The sequence below is a fragment of the Oncorhynchus clarkii genome, chromosome 1 (genome assembly GCF_045791955.1).
Source record: "Oncorhynchus clarkii lewisi isolate Uvic-CL-2024 chromosome 1, UVic_Ocla_1.0, whole genome shotgun sequence".
Taxonomy (NCBI): Eukaryota; Metazoa; Chordata; class Actinopteri; order Salmoniformes; family Salmonidae; genus Oncorhynchus; species Oncorhynchus clarkii.
This window is the reverse complement of record NC_092147.1, coordinates 21,088,661-21,109,704: the sequence shown is the minus strand read 5'-3', so window position 1 is coordinate 21,109,704 and position 21,044 is coordinate 21,088,661. Positions and strand designations below refer to the sequence as shown.

General features: G+C 42.3%; 1 protein-coding gene across 1 annotated transcript in view; it reads right to left on the bottom strand.

Moving 5' to 3' along the window:
* LOC139385010 (A disintegrin and metalloproteinase with thrombospondin motifs 20-like) overlaps nucleotides 1-1,683 on the bottom strand; it is a 153,857-nt gene extending 152,174 nt beyond the window's left edge. Inside the window, exons 1-2 of the mRNA XM_071130028.1 lie at nucleotides 1,558-1,683; nucleotides 947-1,311 (exon numbers count right to left, since the gene is read on the bottom strand). Of these exons, the coding sequence (XP_070986129.1) occupies nucleotides 947-1,311; nucleotides 1,558-1,648 (456 nt within the window). The 5' untranslated portion in view covers nucleotides 1,649-1,683. The remainder of the gene's footprint in view (nucleotides 1-946; nucleotides 1,312-1,557) is intronic.
* Between the last annotated feature and the right edge of the window lie 19,361 nt (nucleotides 1,684-21,044).

The window sequence follows — 21,044 nt, the reverse complement described above, 5'->3', positions numbered from 1 at the left end:
TGAACATGAAAGTACATAAATAAAAGAGGTAAGAGAAGGGTGTGATTCACTGAAACACAATCAGTTGATGGTGTTTTGTGCTAGTTAAGTTATACAGCCATGCAGAACATCTGATACATGGCCAGTGCCAGTTACCCCAGGCAAAACCCCTTTGAGTTCAAACCCTGCCCCTGTACAGTAATCCTATCTGACCCATAAAGTCATCTATTCAACACAATCTCACAATCTGGACCGCAGAGTGAAGGAAAAGCAGCCAACAAGTGCTCAGCATATGTGGGAACTATTTCAAGACTGTTGGAAAAGCATTCCAGGTGAAGCTGGTTGAGAGAATACCAAGAGTGTTCAAAGCTGTCATCAAGGCAAAGTGTGGCTACTTTGAAGAATCTCAATTATAAAATATATTTAGATTTGTTTAACACTTTTTGGTTACTACATGATTCCATATGTGTTATTTCATAGTTTTGATGTCTTCACTATTATTCTACAATGTAGAAAATAGTAAAAATAAAGAAAAACCCTAGAATGAGTAGGTGTGTCCAAACTTTTGACTGGTACTGTATATTCCAAGAGGCCTAGGCTATGTGTAATTCTGTAATTTGCACAATAAAACCAAACATGTGTCCAAGGTGTTTCATCATTTAAAAAACACATGTATGTCACAGATACCCACTATGTAAACAATATCCAGCAGAGGACAATATGCAAATCGTGTGTAATAGCAGCATCACCCCAGTGGTATTACTGCTGAATAGGCATAAAATGCGATGCTGTCCCTGCTCACACTGTGGTCAATGACACATGTCAAGCCACACATGCTCATGTTACACATATGCACTTCACTAGTGTGTTATGGGGGATATGCTTGGAATCCGTTGAAATGGGAATTACCCGGGAGACTTGTCAGCAATGTCTGTTAAAAAGTATCTAAGTTTAGAGTCATACTCACAAGGCCAGTGCACAGACTGAAGACAGCGGTTGATTCAATCTTGGCGTTGATATGTCCGCGGAAAAAGCAGTGACGCATATCGCTGAGGTCTTGTTGGCGGGACTCAGTTGATTTGCTGTATTCCGCTCCCAAATGTGTCACAGTGTATGTGGGGGCGATAAAACCGGAGTCGGCGGTTAGATTGAGATGAAAGCGTTGTCCGAATGCGTCAATTCTGTAGTGAGCACGTAAACCAGCCGAATAATCTGCATGTATACTTCTCCGTTTCCTTTTGTAGTGCAATGTGTGGGGGAATGATTCTCCGAAATCATTTATCCGCAGCGGGGTGATAATTTCATAGGACGACAACTGTTTGATGAAACTTTCTAAAAGACAAGGGAAACGTGCATTAGAGTTTATAACGGTTTATAATGTAGCCAATAGAGATGTCAATGTAACAGTTTTGAACATTCAACTATTTTATATGAGAACATGTAGGCTACAATGTACTGTTACTCTACTGGAATATTTTCTCAGTGCCATTTAGCCCACTAAACATTTTAAACATACTCTCAGAAACTGCATTTTAACCGGGTGGATACTACCATAAATCAACAAGATATGTAGGCTACCTTGTTTCGGATGCAATCGGTATTCCAAGGAGTTGCGGACAAGTGCTGACAGATGACACATTAGTCCAACCAGCCAGATTGCAAACTGCATGATTTCCTCAGCGAAGAAACCACCCGGCTCTCGTGTCCAATGCAGTACTATCCTTCTAAAGCGCCTCTTCTCTCTCCTCCCGGCTTCAGCAACAGGTCGTGGGATCTGCGGAGGCTCTCTGCAGCACAAGTCTTGCAAAGTGCATTGGCCTCATCGCATTATTAAACATGCATCCACTATCCTCTGCAAACACGCACTATTTACGATACATTACAGAGTATTTGATGCCTAACGTAAGCTACGTCTATATGGAAAGGAGGGATCAGTGCCAAGTAAGCTTTTCCTTCGCCATCCATAGAACACCCCTTGCACCCTAAACGCTCGCCAACATCAGAAACACGACCCGCCCCTAGGCCGGAGAGCCAATGGTGAGTGTGACTCGACCACCATACAATTTGGAGCAGTCTGTAGCCTTATTTTTGTGAGTTGCCTATGCTATGGTAAAAGAGAACTGCAATAGTGATAACGCATTTACTAAACCTGTCTGTATGTCTTATTATCATCTCAAAATGAACCAGTCAGTTGGAATTTTGATACTTAGAGAGGCATCACATGCTCCGAATACAACAGTGAAATGCTTACTTACAAGCACTTAACCAACAAGAAGTTTTAAGAAAAAAAGTGTTAAGTAAAAAATAGAAAATAAAAGTAGCAAATAATGAACCAGCAGCAGTAAAATAACAATAGCGAGGCTATATACAGGGGGTACCGGTACAGAGTCAAAGTGGGGGTACACCGGTTAGTAGAGGTGACTATGCATAGATAATAAACAGAGAGTAGCAGCAGCATAAAAGGAGCGTCTGGGTAGCCCTTTGATTAGCTGTCCAGGAGTCTTATGGCTTGGGCGTAGAAGCTGTTAAGAAGTCTTTTGGACCTAGACTTGGCACTCCTGTACCGCTTGCCATGCGGTAGCAGAGAGAACAGTCCATGACTAGGGTGGCTCCAGTCTTTGACAATTTTTAGGGCCTTCCTCTGACTGCCTGGTATAGAGGTTCTGGATGTCAGGAGGCTTGGCCCCAGTGATGTACTGGGTCATACTCATTACGCTCTTTAGTGCCTTGCTGTCGGAGACGGAACAGTTGCCATAGCAGGCAGTAATGCAACCAGTGCTCTCGATGTGCAGCTGTAGAACCTTTTGAGGATCTGATGACCCATGCCAAATCTTTTCAGTCTCCTGAGGGGGAATAAGCTTTGTCGTGCCCTCTTCACAACTGTCTTAGTGTGTTTGCACCATGATTGTTTGTTGGTGATGTGGACATCACGGAACTTGAAGCTCTCAACCTACTCCACTGCAGCCCCGTCGATGTGAATAGGGGCGTGCTCGGTCCTCCTTTTCCTGTAGTCCACAATCATCTCCTTTGTCTTGAGGTTGTTGTCCTGGTACCACACGGCCAGGTCTCTGACCTCCTCCCTATAGGCTGTCTCATCGTTGTCGGTGATCAGGCCTACCACTGTTGTGTCATTGGCAAACTTGTTGATGGTGTTGGAGTCATGCCTGGCCATGCAGTCATGAGCCTTATTATATAAGCATTATTATAAATGCTAAAACTTTCTTATATCAAGTTACAAAGCATTATACCTGCAGACTTTAGTTAAACAGTAGGCCTATAAGTAAAGTGTTACCAAATGTTTTGCCAGACTATTACAGAGCCCACTGCAAACCTCTTATCCGATATTGAGAGTAAGTCAATCATCTTGCATGAGTATGTCAATCATCTATTATCATTCATTTACCTATTACATACAGTATTGTGAGTATTTAAAAAGCCCACATAAAAGTAAGAAGGATTTTTTTTTCTAATGAAACCTTGGAGCCGGAGCAATAATACAGTTTGAGACAAAATAAGAATTTCATTATAACACCTATTAACATTACTCATTTCATGTGTTTAGAATACTTTGTGTCTCTAATTCATAAAAGCTTTGGTCAGTTCACTTCCTAGTTAGTCATTTGGGCATGTACTGTCTTGCACACACTTGATGGACATCTGAAAGAGACCATGTTTTTTCATCTTCTTTGGCCACAAATGTCACTTCATTGTGCATGATTATATTCGGAGGGTACCCCGGAATAGTTTTGGGATCTGGTCAGAATCAGAATAATCTTTATTCACCAAGTACATTTACACATAACCCAGAATTTGTCTCAGTGTGAAGGTGCTGCCTGCAACAGAATAAACAAACAGAATAGAGACACAAGTCCACATCATATAGAATATACAATATCGGTACAGTAAACATGAAACTCTGGAGTATAGGCTGATTACAGTAGGAATACACAATTTACAGAGGGGATAAAGCTATATAAGCAGAGGGAGCGATGCTGCCATGGTAAATATATACAGTGCATACAGTTGACAGTGTTACAGTGAGGTCTTTTGCGCTGACTTTAAAATTTAAATAAAAACATTCAAGAAGACTCAACAATATTATCTATTCAGAAACCTCCTCTGTAGTTGCATTGCTTGTTGCATGCTATCCACTGCCATTGGAAAGTTGAACTCAAAGGTGCAGTCCACTCAAAAAAATGTTTTATATATATTTCCACGCTATGAGATTGTAATAATACTGTGAAATTGTGAAAATTAATATAATGCCATTTTAGTTAAAGAACATTTTAGTGCCTGAAATTTCAGCCTGTTTTGGTGGGATGGAGTTTTTGCCTGCCTGTTGACATCACCAGGCGGTAAATTACTTAATAGACCAATAAGAAAGAGAGTTCCAAACCTCTCTGCTAATAACAGCTAGTTTTCAGTTTTCCCCTCCACCTTCCGGACATTTCTAGCAAAATTCATGCTTGAGAAATTGATATTTGCTAAGCTTTTTTACATTTTATTTTGTACTATTTTGTACTACTAAAAACAATCATCGTAAGGTACTTAATTGTTACCCAGAAATGATTTGATATTGAGATGAAAACGGCTGCATTGGACCTTTAAAGTAATTCAAAGTGAGGCTCACTGCAGGAGCCACAAGATGAGGTAACTAAATAATGCATGTCAATAACTTCACTCTTTTAGGCCTATCATGGTGACAACGAGAGCATTCATCCATTCTGATAGAGTGAAGCCAATTTAACTGAGCACTTGGACGGCCAGTGTCTGTCCAAGCACCACAGTGTCTGTGCAAGCACCTAAGCTGCGTATGAATCTGAGGGGTCCTCCTAAGATGTGGTGATTGTTCAGTTGAAGTAAATCTTTCTACTGTAGCTCCTCAATCTGATGCTTCCCTGATGTGTTATTCATTGATTTCCAAGCCTCCCATGAAGCCATTGATTCCTAAACCACTCTCAGAGCTCTTTCACAATCAAGATCATACTGTGAATGTAGAAGAAGAATTGAATTTGACAAACAGTAACAAGTTGCAGTCCAACTGCAGTCCAATTCACACTCAGCTGTTCTGTAGAATAACTCTATAACGATGATGAACCTACCGCTCCAGCTTTCCCCCATAGATACACTATGTTACAGTGAACTTTATGGACATTCTGATTTATTCCAGTGCTTTACAATTAGGGTACATGAGCACACAAAGGTCCAACTCCCTGAAACCAAGAGAACAGGACGAAACCAGAAAGAAGAAACAAAGAAGAAACCACAAACCACATTTATTTAAGGTATACGCAATTAGAAAAAAAGGTGCTATCTAGAACCTAAAAGGGTCCTTTGGCTGTCCTCATAGGAGAACCCTTTGAAGAACCCTTTTTGGTTCCAGGTAGAACCCTTTTGGGTTCCATGTAGAACTCAGGGTTCTCCTATGGGGAGAGCCGAATAACCCTTTTGGAACCCTTTTTTCTAAGAGTGTAGGGACATAATCCTCCGCTGTCTTGCCGAACAGGTGCCTATAGCTCCCCTTAGGTCATCACTTTATTAACCCTCGTACCTACCCCCTCATTCCCACCCTCCCCCAAACAAACATCATTCCCACTCAGTGACTACTCCTAAAATGAGCCAAGTGCCTGTATGGGGTTGTCTGTATAAAGAAACACCTTTTAATTAAGCCTCCACAGATGCAATGGTTTGTTAATGAAAAGTGCAGCAGGCTTATTATTATGTTTCTTAGTTATCCCATTACCAGATGTGCTGAGAGTCAGGCATTCTGTCACATGGTCATAACCCCTCCGCTTACTGCATCTGAAGCCCTTGTTTTCTTAACTAAAATTATCTCCACCAATTGTGACTACTTGCCTAAATGTAGCCAATCACATCAATGTCTGCCGTGGAGGCAGAGCTGCCCTCAAAACAAGATTGAAAGAGGAAAACTCCAATCTGCCTCCTCTTCTGTTGGACATGCATCAGATACCTCATCATCGGACCATTTGAAGGATTTGTGGAATTATGGGATTTGGAGGATAATCACCTGATCTCGCAGTTGACCATAACTTACATTTGTTGCTCACATAGTTTAATGTAATATTACAAACAGCACTGAAATTCGCTCACTGTGTGGCCAATGGCTCTAGTTGAGTTCCTGCCTTTCCAGTATTGGACAGAACAGAAAGCATGCAGGCAGAAGGAAAAAGAGAAAGAGAAGCCATGCCCTTGGCAGCCACTAATTCTCTGCATATTGAGGTCATTCCTCCACATATCAGATGACAATGACATTAACAAAGTGCCGTTTAGTGCCTATGAGTTCCACATGATGAGCAGGTTTGTCATCTAATGATGGAACACTCTTGAGTTTCCCCTCTTCTCCTCCTACCAAGTCCCTTGGCCTGGCTTGACCCTGTGAGGTTAGGGGAACAGCGTGGGGGTGGGGTGTATGTGCTCTGAAGGGGTTACTGGATGAAATACAGCAGCAGGGAGTGTGAAGAGGGAATTGTTCCCTCAGACTGCATGCAGTCCATTGTGTTTTGACACAACCCATCAATGGAGCATCATGGAACCAGAGAAATAGATGATTGCTGCTGACTACAGAAGATAGATCAGATAGTATGCTGTTCTAAAACAAAGATACTTCACATATGGAGAACAAATGTCATAATTCCCTTTATTTATAGAATATCATTGGAATATTTATTTGAATAATGTTTCACATTTTTGTCTTCAAATGATTTCTGTGGTATACTGTATTTTGGAGGGCCTTAATTGGCTTTGAGGAGAAGATATTTCATGCAGTTTAACACATCTTTGTTCAATCTGGACTACTCTGAAAAGGGACATGTGTGCAGAACAATGTGTTGATCTCAAGTGTTTTCGTCCTGTTTGATCTTTTTACTAGGGTTGATCATTTACTCAACTCAATAGTGCAAGTTTTGGCCCAGATTTATGACATGCTAGCTGAGCGATATTGTTGCCATGTTTTCGGAAAGTGGCCTTGTTTTAGATTCATAGCTCAATGAGAATGTGACACCTAGTCATGCATCTTCCGCATTTATCCCAACCCCTTTGAATCAGAGAGGTGGGGGGGGGGCTGCCTTAATCGACATCCATGTCATCTCCGCCCAGGGAGCAGTTTTTTTTAGGGCCTTCCTCTGACACCACCTGGTCCTGGATGGCAGGAAGCTTGGCCCCGGTGATGTACTGGGCCGTACGCACTACCCTCTGTAGTACCTTGCGGTCGGAGGCCGAGCAGTTGCCATTCCAGGCAGTGACGCAACCTGTCAGAATGCTCTCGATGGTGCAGCTGTAGAACCTTTTGAGGATCTGAGAACCAATGCCAAATCTTTTCAGTCTCCTGAGGGGCGATAGGTTTTGTCGTGTCCTCTTCACGACTGTCTTGGTGCTCCACTACAGCCCTGTCGATGAGAATGGGGGCGTGCTCGATCCACCTTTTCCTGTAGTCCATAATCATCTCCTTTGTTTTGATCACGCACGTTGAGGGAGAGGTTGTTGTCATGGTACCACATGTTCAGGTCTCTGACTTCCTCCCTATAGGCTGTCTCAACGTTGTCGGTGATCATGCTCTTAACCATTAGGCCACCTGACAGGATCAAGTAGCTCATGATTAATCTCATAATTCAAGAAAATGCAGCCTACTTGCCCTTCCAGTTCAGCAATCTGGGCCTCATTAACATTATCCATACAATAGCTGTTGCTATTCGATAAGAAGATGGTTTAAACACTTACATGCAAAGTATATTGTACCAGTGTCCACCTTTGCCAGATGCGATGGCGCAAGGCTCCAAACCAAAACTATGAACCGCTGGTCTTAGTCAGTAACTCCTTCTTAACGCCTCGGCATTACTAAATGCAGCAGTGGCAGCATTTCATCTAGCATCTCAGGTGCTAGCATGTCAGGATGACCCCCCCCCCCCCCCCCCCCCCCAAACCTCCCATCACCCCTCCCTCCTCCCTGCCCTGCTCTCCCCCAGCTTGAGCAAAGCTTGGCCTTGAGTGTTCAAACCCCCCCCCCCAAAACAGCTCTCTCAACCAGTCCTAACCCAACTCTCCCCATGCATTGCATTATCTTCCCCAATGACACATCTTATTCTGGGAGAACGCCAGAAAGGAAAACAAAAAAATAAATAAAATATGTCCATGAACAAAAATGGAACCACAGATCGACAATATAGTGCTTTCACAGTATAGAGTACAGGTTTTGAAAACAGTAGTATTCTCACATAATTGAATGGCTCTTTTCAGAAATGGTTGTCTTGTATTTTAAAATCCCCACACAGCTTGACAGGACCAGTGTTTAATCTTGAGTGAGTCTTGAATGGCAGTGAGAGAAGGCTTTTGATCAGCATTGTGGTGTTGGACCTACTGCATCACATGCAAGCTGTCAGCGAAAACACTCTGCAAAACAGAACTATCATTTCATTAGGATCACTTCATGCCCTAATAGTTGCTTTTTAGTTCTCAAATGCCTTCACACATCCGCAGTTGAACTATGCAAAACAACACACAAAAAAGCAGGTATGGTAATTCTTCATTGAAAAGGCTATTTTTGTGGAACTCTCCAAACCAATGGCAACATGCTACATGTGAGAGGATGTTCTGAACAACATGTACAGGTATAGCCCACTGCTGATCACGATAGGTTGAGGTGGAGGAAAAAATGGACCACACAGCACATTCAAACCCCTTCAAATTATATCATATTTAATTTAAATGAGTTACGAACAATTAATGAAAGTCATCCTTTAACAGAAATGGTATGGCATTGGTGTAAAGTTTGAGGTGTGAATATAAACCTTATGCAACTCCAGCATAAGACCCAAAACAGGAACCATTGCTGCCTGGGTATATTAGGCCCAGACTTGTCTCTACACCCAAAGTGATGCCTGCTATATGATCCATGTGAATGTCTCGGAGTTATCAGGTTTCATTGAGAAACATATTCCCTGCAACAGCTGTCTGATTTACTGGCAATCATGTTTCTATTTCCCATTCATGGCAGTGAGGCACAGGCCCCTAAACAGTCGCATGAGGAACGGACACCGGCATGCCAGTGTATTCTTGCCCTCCACTCACAACACATACTTGCCAAGAGAAGTTTGTCTGACCTAAATAAACAATTATTGGAAGGGTGTCGGAGACGTAATTTGACATCAGTGTGAGTTCTTTGATATTGTATATCTAGCCATCATTAAATGCATATAGTATGCATTACCTACAAACATTAAAACGCATTCCTTTTAGATCAAAGTACGACAAAATATAAAACGCTGAGGGACACATTTGGAGAGCTTTGCATTTTCTAGTGTCACGCAGAGCACTAATCCGCTGGTGATAAGTGCCATGGTCCATGCCAGAGACAGGTGCCCAGTGTTTGGATTATTAACAGCTGTGAACTTTTAGCTGCACTGACTCATGAGATTTGATGACAGTCCAATAGGGGATCCTCCATTTTCTTCCGCCTGTTTTTAGCACACAATATCCTGAAAACGGTCCATTGAAGATGACCTCATGGGTAAAGACAGCCCTGAATTCGGTCCTGTTTCTCAGTTCTCTCTGTGAGGTAGTATAGCAGGATATTATGAATATGCTTTAATGGTCCTACATCTAGTGATGGGTTTAGGTATTAGAACCAGGTCCAGTAGTGGTCATGTTTCTTCTCTACCACATCAAAATGTCTCACTTTCTGTCTCACTTCCTCTCCCTCTTTTTTTGCCCCCCCTCCCCCCTCTTACTTTCGTCTGTCAATGTCTCTTTCTCCCATTTCTCATGTCTCTACTTCCACTCCCTCCCCCCGTCTCTCTCAGTAGGTCAGGATCAACAGGAGACGTTTAGATATCCCAGAGAGCAAAGCTCAGGGGAAATGAGCTTGCTGTGTGTACTTCCGACTGCCCGTGACCTGGTGCTTACAGACGTTCACATCTCTCACACACATATCCTTTAATCTCCTCTTCTCTCTTCTCCTGCCCTATTAGTTACCCCATCTCCATGGGTACAAGGGTCACTTCTGATGCCCACATAGACAAAGATAAGAGCAGGACCAAGGTTAACTTTGGGAAATGTAAAGACTATCACAGTATGTTGAAATAAGTATATTATTGGCATACACCCATTTGAAAACTAAACGAAACCTCATCTCAGAAAGACCCCATTGCATGGATATGGATAGAGGTGGGAAAGCAGAGGAATGTCTGTTAAGCCCTGATGCCCACCAGCGAGACAACTGCAGCACTATTTGCGAACTGGAAACCAAAATAACAGGGGAGCGTATTGGGTGGGAATGGATTTGAGTATCCAGGGAGAGTTTGAGTTCGGGTCCCCAGCAGTCCATTAAGGGGCACTATGGAATGCCAGTTTAGACTGGGTGATTGAATGAATGACCCCTGGGCAAGGTTATTATAGTTTTGTGAATTAGTTTTAGTTTTAGTTTTATTTATATTAGTTTTCGGTTTTTATTTTGAATTTAGTATAGTTTCAGTTAGTCAGACTGAATTTGCTTGTTTTTATTAAGTTATAGTTGTACACAAATATTTATATTTAATTTTTATATGATTTAGTTTCAGTATAAGTTTAAGTGTTAGGGACAGAAAGCATATGTGGCTAGGAGCCATTTGTGGGACAGTAATACATAAGGTGATTGGTCAGGTCATAGATTAGGTTAGCTCCAATACTACAGTGGGGAGAACAAGTATTTTTTGATGCACTGCCGATTTTGCAGGTTTTCCTACTTACAAGCATGTAGAGGTATGTCATTTTTATCATAGGTACACTTCATCTGTGAGAGATGGAATCTAAAACAAAAATCCAGAAAATCACATTGTATGATTTTTAAGTAATTAATTAGCATTTTATTGCTTGACATAAGTATTTGATCACCTACCAACCAGTAAGAATTCCGGCTTTCACAGACCTGTTAGTTTCTCTTTAAGAAGCCCTCCTGTTCTCCACTCATTACCTGTATTAACCGCACCTGTTTGAACTCGTTACCTGTATAAAAGACACCTGTCCACACACTCAATCAAACAGACTCCAACCTCTCCACAATGGCCAAGACCAGGGAGCTGTGTAAGGACATCAGGGATACAATTTCAGACCTGCACAAGGCTGGGATGGGCTACAGGACAATAGGCAAGCAGCTTGGTGAGAAGGCAACAACTGTTGGCGCAATTACTAGAAAATGGAAGAAGTTCAAGATGACGGTCAATCACCCTCGGTCTGGGGCTCCATGCAAGATCTCACCTCGTGGGGCATCAATGATCATGAGAAAGGTGAGGGATCAGGCCAAAACTACACGGCAAGGCCTGGTCAATGAGCTGAAGAGAGCTGGGACCACAGTCTCAAAGAAAACCATTAGTAACACACTACGCCGTCATGGATTAAAATCCTGCAGCACAGGTCCCCCTGCTCAAGCCAGCGCATGTCCAGGCCCATCTGAAGTTTGCCAATGACCATCTGGATGATCCAGAGGAGGGATGTGAGAAGGTCATGTGGTCTGATGAGACAAAAATAGAGCTTTTTGGTCTAAACTACACTCGCCGTGTTTGGAGGGAGAAGAAGGATAAGTACAACCCCAAGAACACCATCCCAACCGTGAAGCATGGAGGTGGAAACATCATTCTTTGGGGATGCTTATCTGCAAAGGGGACAGGACGACTGCACCCTATTGAGGGGAGCATGGATGGGGCCATGTATTGCGAGATCTTGGCCAACAACCTCCTTCCCTCAGTAAGAGCATTGAAGATGGGTCGTGACTGGATCTTCCAGCATGACAATGACCCGAAACACACAGCCAGGGCAACTAAGGAATGGCTCCGTAAGAAGCATCTCAAGGTCCTGGAGTGGCCTAGCCAGTTTCCAGACCTGAACTCAATAGAAAATCTTTGGAGGGAGCTGAATGTCCGTATTGCCCAGCGACAGCCCCGAAACCTGAAGGATCTGGAGAAGGTCTGTATGGAGGAGTGGGCCAAAATCCCTGCTGCAGTGTGTGCAAACCTGGTCAAGAACTACAGGAAACATATGATCTCTGTAATTGCAAACAAAGGTTTCTGTACCAAATATTAAGTTCTGCTTTTCTGATGTATCAAATACTTATGTCATGCAATAAAATGCAAATTCATTACTTAAAAATCATACAATGTGATTTTCTGGATTTTTGTTTTAGATTTTGTCTCTCACAGTTGAAGAGTACCTATGATAAAACATTACTGACCTCTGCATGCTTTGTAAGTAGGAAAACCTGCAAAATCGGCAGTGTATCAAATACTTTTTCTCCCCACTGTACATTGGAGTCATTCTACATCCCTTTTGATTAGTTGTGGTGATTTGGTCGTGAAACACTCCATCTAGAAACAATTGATGCTTGATTGCACTCAACTTAATTATTATCCAAAAATAATTTTACAAATACAAAAGATACACTTACTGTTTTACCGAAGATTTGCGTAACACAGCTTTGCACTGACAGGTTTTTTTTGTTCCCTCCATTAGCTCAGGAAGTGCAACACAAAACACCTCAGTGGGAATCTGTGTTATAAAGACTCACAGTAAGTGTATCTTTTGTATTTGTAAAATCATTTTGGGGTGATATGAATGTAGAATTTCAGAGATTTCCAAAACCGTATTGCATGCAATAATTCTTAACGTGTAGACAGAGCGTCCGTACAGTTGCACACATCGACCCCGCTGTGATTAAGAGGAGGCAATCAAATAATGATGGAGTTCAGGTGGGTTCAATGAGGTGCAGGTGCACGTAACGAATGGGACAGGTGTGCGTAATGATAGGCAGACTGGCGCCCTCGAGCGCAGTAGAGGGAAAGCGGGAGCAGGCGTGACATTAGCTAATGATAGCCATAGTGATAGGGGATGCACAAGCTACTGTAGGTCTTTTTGAAAAATCCCCTGGCCATATTTACTCACCAGATTCAGTAGCTTGAAAACACTCAAAAAGGTTGAAAACCCCATTAGTTTTTTTTTACATAATTCATTAAGTTTTTTTATTTTCGTTTTGGAGTCGAAGATAATAGTTTCAGTATAGTTTTAGTTTTTCAAACGGATTTGTTAATTTTATTTCAGTTTACGAAATAGTTTAGTTTTCATTTTAGTTTCAGTTTTGGTTTACTGTAATAACCTTGCCCCTGGGAACAGTGTCTGAAAGAATATAGAGATCGTACTGCTATTACCCAAATTGGGGAGAGGCTTGCTGGCTCAGAGACTCTCATCCTCTCATAGCAGTCATAGACAGAAACATGGTGGCAAGTGCACTATGCCTCCAGACCGGTGTAGGTGGTCCAAGTTGCTGTGTTTTTGGGAAACATTCTGCAAGGATAATTTCACTGAACATAACATGAAAATGTCACACAGGTATCGTTATGTCCACGTTTACATTGTTTACAAATACTTTGGTTGAATTATTTTAACGTCTGATATCGAAAACAATGCAATGGAACAGATGAGAATGCAAGACAGTCCTGTAACCTCTCAAAACAAAACACACTGACACTTTAGATTAGAACTGACATGAAACAAACAGGTAATTGACAAAATAATTATGCAGACAAATAATGTAAAATATTGTGATTAGTATATCTGCATAATCACATATTGTTGCCCTATTATGTGATCTGAATATACTTAAAAGTGTATATTTATTCAGTAAAAATAGAAACAGGAAGTCCTGCAGCTTGCACAGTCAGCGTATTACAGCTGTGAGTGAGTGTGTTGAAGTATTTTGGAACGCTAATGTGGAGTGTAAATCAAAATGGTAATGCTTTCAATGAAGATAGTTACTACTTGATAGAGTCCTTGCTTTGTTATCCAACGGATCTTGTGTGCTTTCTGTCATCCTTTGAACCCCATTGCAGCTATATTTGTCATTTGAGTTTTGAAAATAACAATCTAAATGTCTGTCAATCTTTGCATGCATAGCTCTGTCTATGAATTTCACAGTGGAAAATCATAGACAGTGAATTCGAATTCACTGTCTATGAATTTCCAAAGTCCTAAAACTTCTAGGTGGCTAGTATTACAGAGAAACAACAACATGTTTTGTTTGATTTATTAATCAAGAACGAATCAAGAAGATACATAGTTTGATAAAAATCATTTACAAAAATACAGTACCTCCCTGCGCATCAGCTAAAATAAAGTCAAACGCTGTGTGTGTCACTCAATAATCTCTCTCTCCTCCACTGACGATATGGTCAGCACTACCTAGAGTATCTAGCGTCCTGCCTAGCCATCTCATTGCTCAGTGCACCTTGGAAGGAACCATTTACTAGCGAACACTCCGAAAAATACCGCTGACAGATATTTTTATAAATAATGAGGATAAAACGTGGGGTTCAAAATTAAGTTTAGTAACTAATTTAGTAGCCGTGGGGAAAGATAGAATCCAACAGCTTTTTACAGGGTGGACTAATTTGAAAAAGTAAAACGAACTGATGTGTGTGGGCACAAACTCAGCAAAAAAAGAAACGTCCCTTTTTCAGGACCCTGTCTTTCAAAGATAATTCGTAAAAATCCAAATAACTTCACAGATCTTCATTGTAAAGGGTTTAAACACTGTTTCCCATGCTTGTTCAATGAACCATAAACAATTAATGAACATGCACCTGTGGAATGGTCATTAAGACACTAACAGCTTACAGACGGTAGGCAATTAAGGTCACAGTTAGGAAAAAACTTAGGACACGAAAGAGGCCTTTTTACTGACTCTGAAAAACACCAAAAGAAAGATGCCCAGGGTCTCTGCTCATCTGTGTGAACGTGCCTTAGGCATGCTGCAAGGAGGCATGAGGACTGCAGATGTGGCCAGGGCAATAAATTGCAATGTCCGTACTGTGAGACGCCTAAGACAGCGCTACAGGGAGACAGGACGGACAGCTGATCATCCTTGCAGTGGCAGACCACGTGTAACAACACCTGCATAGGATCGGTACATCCGAACATCAAACCTGCGGGACAGGTACAGGATGGCAACAACAACTGAGTTACACCAGGAACACACAATCCCTCCATAAGTGTTCAGACTGTCCGCAATAGGCTGAGAGAGGCTGGACTCAGGGCTTGTAGGCCTGTTGTAAGGCAGGTCCACACCAGACATCATTGGCAACAATGTCGTCAATGGGCACAAGCCCACCGTCGCTGGACCAGACAGGACTGGCAAAACGTGCTCTTCATTGACGAGTTTCAGTTTGGTCTCACCAGGAGTGATTGTCGGATTCATGTTTATCGTCGAACGAATGAGCGATACACCGGTGCCTGTACTCTGGAGCGGGATCAATTTGGAGGTGGAGGGTCCATCATGGTCTGGGGCGGTGTGTCACAGCATCATCGGACTGAGCTTGCTGTCATTGGACTGAGCTTGTTGTCACTCAATGCTGTGCTTTACAGGGAAGACATACTTCTCCCTCATGTGGTACCCTTCCTGAAGGCTCATCCTGACATGACCCTCCAGCATGACAATGCCACCAGCCATACTGCTCCTTCTGTGCGTGATTTCCTGCAAGACAGGAATGTCAGTGGTCAGTGTTCTGCATGGCCAGCGAAGAGCATGAATCTCAATCCCATTGAGCACGTCTGGGACCTGTTGGATTGGGGGGTGAGGGCTTGAGCCATTCCCCCCAGAAATGTCTGGGAACTTGCATGTGCCTTGGTGAAAGAGTGGGGTAACATTTCACAGCAAGAACTGGCAAATCTGGTACGGTCCAGGAGGAGGAGACACTGCAGTACTTAATGCAGCTGGTGGCCACACACAGATACTGACTGTTACTTTTGATTTGGACCCCCCCTTTGTTCAGGGACACATTATTCCATTTCTGTTAGTCACATCATGTCTGTAGAACTTGTTCAGTTTATGTCTCAGTTGTTGAATCTTGTTATATTCAAACAAATATTTACACGTCAAGTTTGCTGAAAATAAACGCAGTTGACAGTGAAAGGACGTTTCTTTTTTTGCTGAGTTAAGTTAGTCTGATAATGCATTTTTTAATGAGAAAATGAAAAGTCATTGAATCATATCAAGGTTCTAAGACAAAATAAAGTGATGATGAATCAGACTGCTCTGAATTGAGAACAAATCTCAATACATCATATGTCATCAGTATAATATAATAATATATAATATGTTATGGCCATTTTGTCCACTTCTCTTGATGAATCCCTAGTAGCTGCATGTCTCAGTGGATGTTGCAGTTCTCAGAACCTCCAGAAGGATAACTCCCTGCTCCCAACTCCACAGATACTATAGTGCTAAAATTAAGAAGATACAGCTGTTGGAGATTTCACACTGTATTATGGTAGTCACTTTGTTCAATCCCCCAGACCCAGTGTGATATCTCTTTCCTGGATGGCATTTTGAGAGATTATATACTACATACAGTTGAAGTCGGAAGTTTACATACACCTTAGCCAAATACATTTAAACTCAGTTTGTCACAATTCCTGACATTTAATCCAAGTAAAAATTCCCTGTCTTAGGTCATTTAGGAAGACTTTATTTTGAGAATGTGAAATATCAGAATAATAGTAGAGAGAATGATTTAGAGAGATTTTATTTCTTTCATCACATTCCCAGTGGGTCAGACGTTTACATACATTCAATTAGTATTTGGTAGCATTGCCTTTAAATTATATGACTTGTGTCAAACGTTTCGGGTAGCCTTCCACAAGCTTCCCACAATAAGTTGGGTAATTTTGGCCCATTCCTCCTGACAGAGCTGGTGTAACTGAGTCAGGTTTGTAGGCCTCCTTGCTCACACACGCTTTTTCAGTTCTGCCCACAAAATGTCTATAGGATTGAGGTCAGGGCTTTGTAATGTCCACTCCAATACCTTGACTTTGTTGTCCTTAAGCCATTTTGCCACAACTTTGGAAGTAAGATTGGGGTCATTGTTCATTTGGAAGACCCATTTGCGATCAAGCTTTAACTGATGTCTTGAGATGTTGCTTCAATATATCCACATAATTTTCCTCCCTCATGATGCCATCTATTTTGTGAAGTGCACCAGTCCCTCCTGCAGCAAACCACCCCCACAACATGATGCTGCCACCCTGTGCTTCACGGTTGGGATGGTGTTCTTCAGCTTGCAAGCCTCCCCCTTTTTCCTCCAAACATAACAATGGTCATTATGGCCAAACAGTTCTATTTTTGTTTCATCAGACCAGAGGATATTTTTCCAAAAAGTACAATCTTTGTCCCCATGTGCAGTTGCAAACCGTAGTCTGGCTTTATTATGGCGGTTTTGGAGCAGTGGCTTCTTCCTTGCTGAGCAGCCTTTCAGGTTATGTCGATATAGGACCTGTTGTTGTTATTCTGGGATTGATTTGCACTTTTCGCACCAAAGTACGTTCATCTCTAGGAGACAGAACGCGTCTCCTTCCTGAGCAGGATGACGGCTGCTTGGTCCCATGGTGTTTATACTTGCGTACTATTATTTGTACTGATGAACGTGGTACCTTCAGGCGTTTGGAATTTTTTTCCTGAGGTCTTGGCTGATTTCTTTTGACTTTTTCACAATGTCAAGCAAAGAGGCACTTGAAGTACATCCACAGGTACACCCCCAATTGACTCAAATGATGTAAATTAGCCTATCAGAAGCTTCTAAAGCCATCACATCATTTTCTGGAATTTTCCAAGCTGTTTGAAGGCACAGTCAACTTAGTGTATGTAAACTTCTGACCCACTGGAATTGTGACACATTGAATTTAAAGTGAAATAATCTGTCTGTAAACAATTGTTGGAAAAATGACTTGTGTCATGCACAAATCAGATGTCCTAATCGACTTGCCAAAACTATAGTTTGTTAACAAGAAATTTGTGGAGTGGTTGAAAAACAAGTTTTATTGACTCCAACCGAAGTGTATGTAAACTTCCGACTTCAACTGTATATAAAAGTATATGGACACCCTTTCAAATTAGTGTTTTGGCTATTTCAGCCACACCCGTTGCTGACAGGTATATAAAATTCAGTACACAGCCATGCAATCTCCTTAGACAAACATTGGCAGTAGAATGGCCTATGCTCAGTGACTTTCGACGTGGCACCATCATAGAATGCCACTTTTCCAACAAGTCAGTTCGTCAAATTTCTGCCCTGCCAGAGCTGTCCCGGTCAACTGTTACGGCTCAGCCGCAAAGTGGTAGGCCACACAAGCTCACAGTGCTAAAGCGTGTAGCGTGTAAAAACCATCTGTCCTCGGTTGCAACACTCACTACAGAGTTCCAAACTGCCTCTAGAAGCAACGTCGGCACAAGAACTGTTCATCTGGAGCTTCATGAAATGGGTTTCAATGGCTTAGCAGCTGCACACAAGTACATGATCACCATGTGCAATGCCAAGCGTCGCCTGGAGTGATGTAAAGCTCACCGCCATTGGCCTCTGGAGAAGTGGAAACACGTTCTCTGGAGTGATGAATCACGCTTCACCATCTGGCAGTCCGATGGACAAATCTGGGTTTGGCGAATGCCAGGGGAATGCTACCTGCCCGAATGTATAGTGCCAACTGTAATGTTTGGTGGAGGAGGAATAATGGTCTGGGGCTGTTTTCATGGTCCGGGCTAGGCCCAGCATACAGCATACAATTACATTCTAGACCATTCTGTGCTTCCAACTTTGTGGCAACAGTTTGGGGAAGTCCATTTTCTGTTTCAGCATGACAACGCTCCCAGGCACAAAGTGAAGTCCACACAGATATTGTTTCTCAAGATTGGTGTGGAAGAACTTGACTGGCCTGCACAGAGCCCTGACCTCAACCCCATCCAACACCTTTGGGATGAATTGGAATGCCGATTGCGAGCCAGGCCTAATCACCCAACATCAGTGCCCAACTTCACTAATGCTTTTGTGGCTGAATGGAAGCAAGTCCCCGCAGCAATGTTCCAACATCTAGTGGAAGCCCTTCCCAGAAGAGTGGATGCTGTTATAGCAGCAAAGGGGGGACCACCTCCATATTAATGCCCATGATTTTGGAATGAGATGTTCGACGAGCAGGTGTCCACATACTTTTGATCATGTAGTGTATTACCTGTGTTACATTATTGAACAACATCCAGGCTTTTCATTCTACAGTACCAGAACCACAGCAAAACGGATCGATACACTGTACTCTTTGAATCAAGATCATTTGCAGGACTTTGGGGCTTTTTTTTCCCGGTACCTGCGGCCAGAGAATATTGGTGCCACACCTGTTAATGTTAATATGCTGCCCAGTTTTATCATATCTACACACATGGGTGGACAACCAGTCTCCGTGGACTATTTGATCACATTATCTTGCTCTGTCCGTGTGTGTCTGTGTGTGTATGTATGTGTGTGTATGTGTGTTTATGTGTGTGTGTGTGTCTGTGTGTGCGTGTGTATGTGTGTGTGTGTGTGTGTGTGTGTCACAGATGTTTGTCATTTAAGTTTGGCGTAACAAAGTAAAACAGATATTATTATTATTATTATCAAGCCACTTCTACTGCTCAAAAAATATATCAGCAAATCTGATCTGCATGAATTGCCGTCTATTGCCATAATGCGTCATATTCTCATGATCTTTGGATAACTATTGGCACAAGCATTCGAAACAGCTGACTTGTAGATGGAACATGGCGCAAATTTTAGAGAAGAAACAAAAATGTTATAATGTGTGGGGCCAGGAGCTTTTCCTGACCTATTCCCACATGCAGGGTCTTAATCCACATACAATATGTTAAAATGTTCATATACAGTATGTTCAAATTCAAAGCTACCCCCCTACCAACATGTACTGAACATCAAAACCAGTTAGAGAGTATTGATAGTGACCCTGCCTACAATATATTGATTAATACATCAGCCAGTATATCCTCCTTAGGAGCTCATGGGCTCAACTGACTGTATACATGAACTATGGCGTAACCCAGGTCCATGACATCAGAGACTGTGCGCGGTGCGCCTCTTTCCCTTTTCTGCACTTCTACCATTCCAGTGTTTAATTGCTATATTTTAATTACTTCGCCACCATGGCCTACTTATTGCCTTACCTCCCTTATCTTACCTCATTTGCATACACTGTATATAGACTTGTTCTACTGTATTATTGACTGTATGTTTGTTTATTCCATGTGTAACTCTGTGTTGTTGTATGTGTCACACTGCTTTGCTTTATCTTGGCCAGGTCGCAGTTGTAAATGAGAACTTGTTCTCAACTAGCCTAGCTGGTTAAATAAAGGTGAAATTAAAATAAAAGAAAAAACAAAACCATTCCTAGGACTTTCAAATCCCAAACTGTGTAAATCCAATGAGTCCATGGGGCGTCTTAGGGTATGGTGTCGAGGGGATTAGCTCCGGTCCAGGTGGTCTTCATTTAGACACCCCCTTCCTCCCTCCCCATCTGGAGGAAGGGTGCATGGCTGCATGCTGCAGCATCACAAATCCCCCCTGCCTGCACTGCCCCTGTCCTGTACTCAGTGCAGTACACCCAGTACAACCTTGGCTTTATTGCCCTATTCACCACAGCGTTCTCCACCAGAGCACTGAGACTCATAAAAACGTGTTGAATCTCTATTACGTTTGATAAGGCCTGTGATGGATTACTCCTCCTTTTCAGCGTATAGTCTCTGTCCTGAGATCTCAGTTGCACTATCGCCGGACTACAGGCTAAAACAGCTAAGTCAGCGTGGAGAATGACAAACAGGCAATACCCTGGAGAGTGTGGAGTACAGTGTGCCATCTGTGTATTGATGCCCGACTGTACAGTATAGCATCTTCTAATCATTAGCCTATTTCAGGGACTGATACTGACATGCATATGATGCTGATGATGAAGATGATTTTAAACTTGAAATGCCTTTAGGGTCTTAGCATCTTTAAATTCACTGCAAATAAAATGAACTTTACCACATGCAATTCCATCTTTTCCCTCTTCCTTTTCACACCCTTTTAAGTTGGGGGAATCTATGTATTGACATCCTACTTGTGAAGAGTGCAGTTGTGTAAACACCTCTAAATGGCAGAGGAGCTGAAGAAGATCTGAGGCCGAGGGTGATCAAAGCCTACAGCCGGTGTCAGGGTCTTTGTAGGTGTGTGTGTGCG